The 8,366-nt window shown below is 60.6% G+C and overlaps 1 protein-coding gene across 1 annotated transcript; it reads right to left on the reverse strand.

Moving 5' to 3' along the window:
• Positions 1-352: 352 nt before the first annotated feature.
• Positions 353-7,903, reverse strand: VOLCADRAFT_97115 (uncharacterized protein; the record flags this gene model as incomplete). The annotated part of the gene is made up of 8 exons (XM_002956165.1): positions 353-495; positions 677-3,646; positions 3,806-3,938; positions 4,674-4,842; positions 5,369-5,534; positions 6,020-6,155; positions 6,629-6,722; positions 7,899-7,903. 8 exons carry the CDS (start codon positions 7,901-7,903, stop codon positions 353-355), a joined length of 3,816 nt encoding a protein of 1,271 aa, XP_002956211.1.
• Positions 7,904-8,366: the final 463 nt, after the last annotated feature.

The following is an 8,366-nucleotide window of genomic DNA, read 5'->3' on the forward strand; positions in this document are numbered from 1 at the left end:
GCACAGCCACCGCCGCCACCGCTGCCACCATCACCACCACCGCCGCCACCTTCAGCATTACAGTCAGCAGCATCAGCAGTAACAGCAGTAGCATCAGGAGTAACAACAGTAGCATCAGCAGTAGCATCAGCAGTAGCAATAGCAGTATTACGGACATCGTAACCGGTTCCGACACCAGCCCCCAAAAATCCACCTTGGGGCTCATCACCCCTCCCCTGCTGCGAGTTGATCCGCCTCCTCGTCAGCCATTCAGCGGCGGGGGAACGTAGCGGAATTAGCTGAGGTTCTTGCGGCGGCAGTAGCTGCTGCTGCTGCTGCTGCTGCTGCTGCCGATATGGAGGCGGCCGCCAGCCTATGCTTGTGCCCGGTCTGCTCGCAGATGTGGCATTAGTGGCGCCGGGCGCTGCTGTCGTGACGCACTCGTCGTCACGCGCACATGCCTTAGCTTGATCAGCAGAGCCTCCGCCGCCGACGGCCTGCGGCGATTGTTGCTGCCTGTTGGCCGGGCAGCGAGACCATTGCCGCGACGGAGGCGGCTGTAGCTGCGGCTTCTGCTGCTGCTGCTGCTGCCGGTATGCGTCCTCCTCTTCCAGATAATGCTGCGACTGCGGTTGCGGTTGCAATTGCGGTTGCGGTTGCAATTGCGGTTTCCAGTGCTCCGCGCCAGTTGATTCACCTGAGGTTGTTCCTGAAGGGGGTAATGTTGGAGTCCGGAGGGGTCCGGATCTGGCGGCGTCGGACAGCGGCTGCGCTTTGCGCTTCCGCAACCCCTGGCTTAGCCTGGCTAGTGCAAAATACCGGTTGGCAGCTGAGACGGAGGCTTGGGGGCCGCCGCCGCCGCCGCCGCCGTCTCCACCGCCGCCAGTGGTTCCGTACACAGGAGCAGCGGCGGCAACACTATTATTGTCCTCGCCGCCGGCTGCTGGTGCTGCTGTGTCATCATAGGTAGACGGTATTCCGGCTGCGTTCTGTCCGTCGATGGCGGCGGCAGCAGCAGCAGCAACAGCAGCAGCACTGTCAAGGGCCTTCCTGCCAACAGGCGACATGTCCCATGGGTCACTCGATTGCCAACCGGCAGCCTCAGCTGTCGCTGCGGCGACGCGGTGCGACGACGGTGCCGCAATGACACCCGGGTTGTTGGTGGTCAGCTGGCGACGCTGAGGAGCCTCGGTATTATCAAGGGCCTGTGGCCCTGGCGGCTGTACGACTCTATCAGGGTTGGAGTCACGCCCATAAGACGTCCCAGCCTGGCCTATTACGGCTACCAGACCAGGGCCGGAGGAGAGGTTGCTGCCACCGCCGTCGCCGCCGCCGTTGCCCTCCATGTATGAACACGTTGCGGGGGCACTGGTGCCGTACGTTGCCCTGAGGGCCTTAGCAGCCCGCCATGTGCCCCCGCCGCCCTGGTGCGCTGCCGGCTGCCGATGTTGCGACACGTTTGCGTCGGACTCGTCCACAAACTCCGACCAGCCACCGGCGGGACCCCCGGTGGGGGCCCCGGCGGCACTGCAGCTCCGATGCGAGGTGGTCTCACCACAACGCGCGCCTAGACCTTGGCGTTGGCTAGCGGCCATTCCTCCCGGCCGTCCGTACCGGTCATGCCCCAAAAACGCTGCACCTCCATCGCCGCCATCCCTCGTCCAGCCGTCACCGACGCCGCCATTCAGACGCATGGCACCAGGCCCATCTTCGGCGCTCGTCCAGATGGCGCCAGCGGCGCTGGCGACGACAGCGGCTGGGTCGTACTCACCTTCGTCGTCCTCTGGTCCCACTGCCGCCGCCGCCACCGCTGCCGCTGCCGTTGCCATTGGTGCACTCGCCAGGTTGTTGGGTGCAGCCGCACTGCCGCCCACCCGCATCACTGAAGTCGACGACGACGTCGGGGAGCTTATTCCCACGGCCGCTGCCGCTGCCGTACCTTGCCCGACAGCAAGCCTTCCGCCGTCGTCGCCGCCGCTACGTTGGCCATTAACCACGAAGCCCGATGTACTGCCGCCGTTGAAGCCGTTGGCGTTCCTGGCTCGACGCTGCTGCATCAGCTGTAGTCCCTCCGTTATATCCCGGTCTCGACTGCCCAGCAACATCCGCCGCTTGTGCTCCGTTAGGACAGCAGCGTGAGAGCCGCCGCCGCCGCCGCCGCTGCCGCTGCCGCCGGCGCCTGCCGTTGCTGGTCCTTGCTGGCGTGGCTGCCGTTGTGGGGCCCCAGCGCTGGCGGAGGGGGAGAGGGTTGACGCTGCGGGCTCCTGTGGCGCGCCCGCGATGGACAGCTGGCGGGAGGACATCCCTGGTCTGTGCAGTCGCAGTACTTGAGACGCCAGCGGCGGTGTTGCTGCCGCTGCCGCTGCTGCGCTCGGTGCCGCGGCTTGAATGGGGGTTGCCGCTGGCGGACGAGCCGCTGGCGGCGGCGGCGCCAGTACCGCATCTCCGAATCCGCCGCAAGCTGCCAGTTGGCGTCTTGTCGGTACAGCGGTACCGTCTTCCTCGGGCTGTTCGTGCTCTGCGGCACCGGCCTGGGCTGAAGCAGTAGCGACAGCAACCCTGGCTACTGTTGTGCGACCGGAGCGACCAACTCCGCCTTGGCCGCCCAGAAAGCCAAATACGTCATCCAGCGGGCCGCCCGCCTCACCCTGCCGTACAGTATTCCCAGCAGAGTCCCTAACTGGCCCCATATCCCCGCAACCACCACCGCCGAGAGCACCCTTGTTGCCGCATCCTCCGCTCGGAAAGTCGTACGTACCGTACGGCACGCCAACTCCGCCAGCTGCCCTGAACGACTCATCATCGGCGTCCTCCATGGCGAAGTCGGCGAGGAGCCAGTCCGCAGTTCCGTCTGATTCTGCCGCCGCCACCATCGCCGGCCCCGCGGATGCCTCCGCTGCCGCCGTTGCCGACATCGGCGTCGGCGTCGCCGTCGGTGTCGGCGTGGGCTTGCTGGCCAGCGCCAGCAGGCGTGCAAACGCTGGAACCTGTTTGGCTCCGGACAGCGACGTGCCAGACATCGTCAGGCCCTGCGCCTGCCTACCGCCGCCACCACCACGGCCACCTCCGGACGCCCTCTTCGGCGCGGCCTTAGCAGTAGCAGCAGCAGTAGCTGCAGCGGAGCACCCGCGCCTGGGGAATGTGTCGGAGGTTGTTCCAGATAAAGGCTGCGAGAGCGCTGCGGAGGATGACGGGCGGCATTGCTGCTGCTGGTGCTGGTGCTGGTGCAACGGCGGTTGATGATACAGGTGGGTAGGTGTTGTTTTGCTCGGACCGTTGGCGGGACCATCAGCAGCCGCCAGCGCAAAGACCGGAGCAGCCAACGCCGGAGCCTCCATCATCACCTGAGGCATCCGTGTCACAAAGCGTCCCTCACCGCCACCACCGCCGCTGCCACTTTGCCCAGCGCCACCCAAGCTACTGCCCTCGCCGCAGCCCAGCTCCCGATACCTCCTCTGACTCCTCTGACTGGACAGCTCCTTAAGGCTCCCGCCGGTCCGCGCCGCGCCGCGTCCACTTCCCACCTCCGCCGCCAACCTCGCCGACGCCGCCAGCTCCCCCACCTTCTCCAACGCCGCCCTATCCTCTTCGAAGTTTCCACCGCCCTCGCCGTGATAAGGCCCCCCAGTGCGCAAGGGAAACGGTGACGGCTGCAGTGCGCCTTCGTCTAGGTGCGCATACCGAGACGCTAAGGGTCCTGCCTGCGCTGCCGCCGCCGCCGCCACCGCCGTTTCCGTTGCCCCTGCCGCCGCCGCCGCCGCCGTTGCGACCGCAGCGGCAGCAACCCCAGATGCGCTGTCAGCGCTTTCCGCCACCACCACCGAACCGTGGGTCGTTATTGCGAGGCGGAGGCTGGCGTGTACGTCGAGGCCGCATGTGCGCTCCATGATGAGGCAGGCTAGCACGTGCAGGGGCTCGTTGCGGGGTGTCTGTGGTGGGGGGCTCACAGCCACCTGGAACTGCGTATGACCGGCAGCGGTGGGGGATCATATGCAAGAAAGTCAGAAATGAACGCCGCGATGAGGGGTGGGTAGGGAGGAGGGTTTACAGACAGGGCACACAGGAGGTCAGAGGTGGGAAGAGCGAGATTTTTCGTTTCCCTAGGTTGGCAGGTTTTGGCGGCTAGGTAGGTAGGGAGTGCTGCCTGGCAGGTTCGGCGGCTAGGTAGGCGGAGGAATGGGGTCACAGGTCGAGGAAGGATTGGCGGTGTAGGATTGCGCGGTCGCACTCTGGTTGGCTACCTTTGTAGGCAATCCTTTGCTTCAATGCTATATTGACATTGCCTTCGAGGAGCTCCTCTCCCCATACCACCTCTTAACCACCACCAGGGGGCCCCCACTCGACATATACACCCTGATCACCCCCCTGGCTATGATCACCCCCCTGGCTATGATCACCCCCCTGGCTATGATCACCCCCCTGGCTATGATAACCCCCCTGGCTATGATCACCCTGGCTATGATCACCCCCCCTGGCTATGATCACCCTGGCTATGATCACCCCCCTGGCTATGATCACCCCCCTGGCTATGATCACCCCCCTGGCTATGATCACCCGCATTCATGTGGAGCATGCATACCGTTGAAACACACATGCACATGCACATGCACATGCATACTTGCACACATACTAAGCACAAGGATATTAAGGATATTAAGGTGGTAGTACTGCCGCTGGTCGGCGGTCCATCGCACCTTGTACGGTGACGGGAAAGCCTCGACTATGAGGCGCTCGTGACGGAGCAGGCGGTCGCTGTTGCTGAGCCCCACCAGCAGGTGTGCGGGGTTGCGGCTGCTGCAGCTACCAGAGCCAGAGCCACCACCATCACCACAGCCACCAATGCCGCCACCAGCGGCCGCCAGCCTGCAAGACGGATTTGGAGTTAACAATCAAGCGCGTCTTACAGTTCCAAGCAGCCGTGATGCGCATATACATACACATATACATATACATATGCGTATGCATATGCATACATATATATGTCTATACATACAGACATACATATATTATATACAGCGGATCAGTAACACAGCCCTGCTTTGCAGTACTTCCGCCCTCAGCAATGCAAAGCAACAGCGAAGGGAAGTTCCCCTCCCTCCCCCCACTCCGTCCGTCCCCCCACTTCTCACCCCCGCACCCCCCTCGCAGCAATCTTCTTTACTCCCGACGTGCGACACCGTTTGCACCTTTGTCCCATTACACCCCAAACACCCACCACGCAACCCCTCTCCTTCACGCCAGGACACACCCACGTACCCATGCATTCACACGCCCACACACCATCCACACCCACACACCCACAAAATGCATCACACACATCCATTATACACATCCATCCCCACATCCACATTCACACAATCCGGCTCCCCACCCCCACCCCCACCCCCACCTAGTCAGCTCCACTTCCACAGTGGCGTGGGAACCTGAGTGCGAAGGGTGATGCAGTTGTAGGTCGTTCGCATTATGATGTCGCGGGTGTGGGCCGGTCAGGAGCGTCAGTCTCAGCTGCACCTCCGGGGGCAGCAGCTTGGCCAGGTGGCCGCGGAGGGTATTACCTGCACCGGGATGGGGTGGGGGTGGGTGGTTGGGGTGGGGGTGGGGGTTGGGATGGGGTTGGGTGGGTCGGGTGTGTGTGCGGAGGAGGAGGAGGAGGAGGGGAACGGGTGAATCCAATGGAATTTTCAGGTGCAAGAAGCAGAGATCAATCGCACACACGTCCCAAAGCCGCAGCTTCTGGTGTTTCAAGCACTGAAGTGGTTGCCTAATTAGGGACGGACATCAGGCAGCAGCCGCGGCGGCATCATGAATCAGCACGCAACAAATCAGGATTGGTAACCCACTTCATGTGGAGGAGGCGGCAGGGGACCTCCAGCGCACAAGCACATGAGCGAGCATCACAGAGCAGGTGTGGTTGACTTGTCATGCATGCGGGCCCCCCTGGCCGCACCCCATCCTCTTTCCCTATGTGCCCTACCCCTACCCCACCTATCTACCTTCCCCCGTCTTCCCCATATCGGTCATTCAGCCCATCGTTGCGTACCGAAGGGATATGCCTTCTGCGTCACTGCCTCTATCCTGCGCGGGTCGGCCTCCGCGAGCTGTCGGAGTCCGCCCAGGCCGGCAGACGCCAGACGCTGCGCTAGCAGCCGACCAATGTCAGGCAGCTGCCGTACAGTCTTGGCGACACGAGCGGAACCCCAGCACGGACGTACGGGATGACGTGGATAGACAGACAGACAGACAGGCATAACGGGGGTATGAAGAGGGGACGGGAGGCATTAGTCAGGGGGGAAGGGAAAAGAGTAAAAAAAAATAAAGAAAATAAAAATAAATAAATCAATAGAGAAGCAGTAAAAAGGGGCCGGTACATGGTGCAAGATTTACACGGGAGGGCAACGGAGCGGTTTTCCTTAGGCTGGATGCGCCAACAACAGAGCAGAGCAGAGCAGAGCAGAGCAGAGCAGAGCAGAGCAGAGCAGAGCAGAGCAGAATGATAAAGCACGAGGGGAAGTGCAGAGCACAGAGCTGAGCCGCCACATGTGCCCGTGTACGCATGGACCCGATCACCGCCACGACCCCGGTGATGTTTTGAGGGGTTGGGGCGTGGGAGAAAAGAGGGGAGAGGGAGCCGTAGCGCCGTGTGCCGTACCTGCTGTGAGTCGTCCCACATGCGCTGCCTCAGGCTCTTGGACAGACACAGGGAGTTGGCGGTTGCAGCCAGAGACTGCCGGAAATCAAAGAACCTGCAGCACGCCGCGTAGGAGGATCTAAATCAGGGGTTAGGGGTGTACTGAAGTGGAAAGACCACACACGTGAGCTAATTTTAAAAGCGCGGGTGCGGGTGTTAAAAACATGATATTGTCCGCAGCCGTTAGATCTGAGATGCTCCCCTGTTTAGCTTTCGGTACTTGTCCGGCCATCGCCTCGGGTGTGTCGGCAGATTTCAAAAACTGATGACTAAGGGTTCTTAGGACTCTGTTTCGAGATCCTGGGAGGTCCCACCCACCCACCCACCTTGCCATGGCTCCCGCTATCCGCTGCCCCACCCTCAGCACGCCCTCCAGCTCCTGGCGCATGGAATAGTCCAGGGTTTCGGAGCCGGAGTCGCACAGGGCCTCATTGACCTGGAAACAAAGGGGACGAGCGCGTGCGGAGAGGGGGGGGGGGGAAAGAGTTGGTTACTGGAGAGGCCTCTGAACAGACACGCACGTACAGTTACAATGGTATTATATTATTATATCAATTATTGAATTGTCGTTGTTAGGTGCTCAAGGTTGTCACGAAGGAGAGGGGGCCAGAGGAGGGAATTACGTTTCCATGCTTCCATCCGTGAAGACACCACTTTAATAACAATCTTACCTGCCATGGTGAACACCGGGGGTTCGTATCATCGCAATCGAAAAAAAAGCAAAAATTATGTCGCGTATAATGGTATAAAAACACATTTTGTAATAAAGTCATGCAAGGATGCCATAAATTGAAAACTGCCGAGTGACTTTAAAGGCAAAGGGGCCGTACAAGTGACGAATCAAAAAGCGGACAGAGACCCGTGTGTGATCGTGTATATGGCGGGGGAGGGGGGAAGGATGAGGTCACTAGATGTGTAAGGTGTGGCCGCGGACGGCGGATGTGGACGACGAAGGCCGTGAAGGTACGAGAAAGACGGACGACGAACACCGCCGCCTTATTAGCCGAGGGGCGGAATGATGGTGATGATGAAGATGATGAAGATGATGATCTCACCAGGATGAAGATCTTCTCCGTGGGCTTGGTGATGCGGTCCTTTGGTTTCGGAGCCGCGGAACCCGCTGCTGGCGGGCCATCCGCCGGCACGGGGTATTTGATGGCGCCCTCCCCCCCCACCCGCTTGTTGATCTCGTTAAGGATACGCTTCTCGCCCCTGTGTACGACACACGCACGTCATAGATCAGTTATCTAAAATATTGATGTGTGATTTATAAAGTTACTTTATAGGTGCTGTTTTGGTAAAAGCAAACTGTCGTCTAGTTCGGAGTTAACAAAGCACCGTACGAGTGGTAGGGGGGTCATCCGTAAACACCGGGGGGGCCCATGGATAAACTGTCCTTAAAAGCATTTATATTCATTTTCTCAATTTCAAACATTTTTGACAACTAATTGGTACTCGCCTGGGCTCGACGCGCCTGAGCGCGATGTGCCTCCTGTTCTCCCCGACCTCCGATAGAAGGCTAGCCGCACAGCTATTGGGGCTCCTTCCGCCATAACAATACTTCAACCGCTAAAAAACACTACCTTCGTGCCATTCAGGCTTCCCCCACACGCACCTCCCCGCCTCCCACCGCCCGCTTGCCTTTGGCCTTTTCCTGAAACCCCCATGTTTCCCATCATCCATCTCCCCAGCTCCCGTT

This window comes from Volvox carteri (genome assembly GCF_000143455.1).
Source record: "Volvox carteri f. nagariensis unplaced genomic scaffold VOLCAscaffold_58, whole genome shotgun sequence".
In the NCBI taxonomy this organism is placed as follows: domain Eukaryota; kingdom Viridiplantae; phylum Chlorophyta; class Chlorophyceae; order Chlamydomonadales; family Volvocaceae; genus Volvox; species Volvox carteri.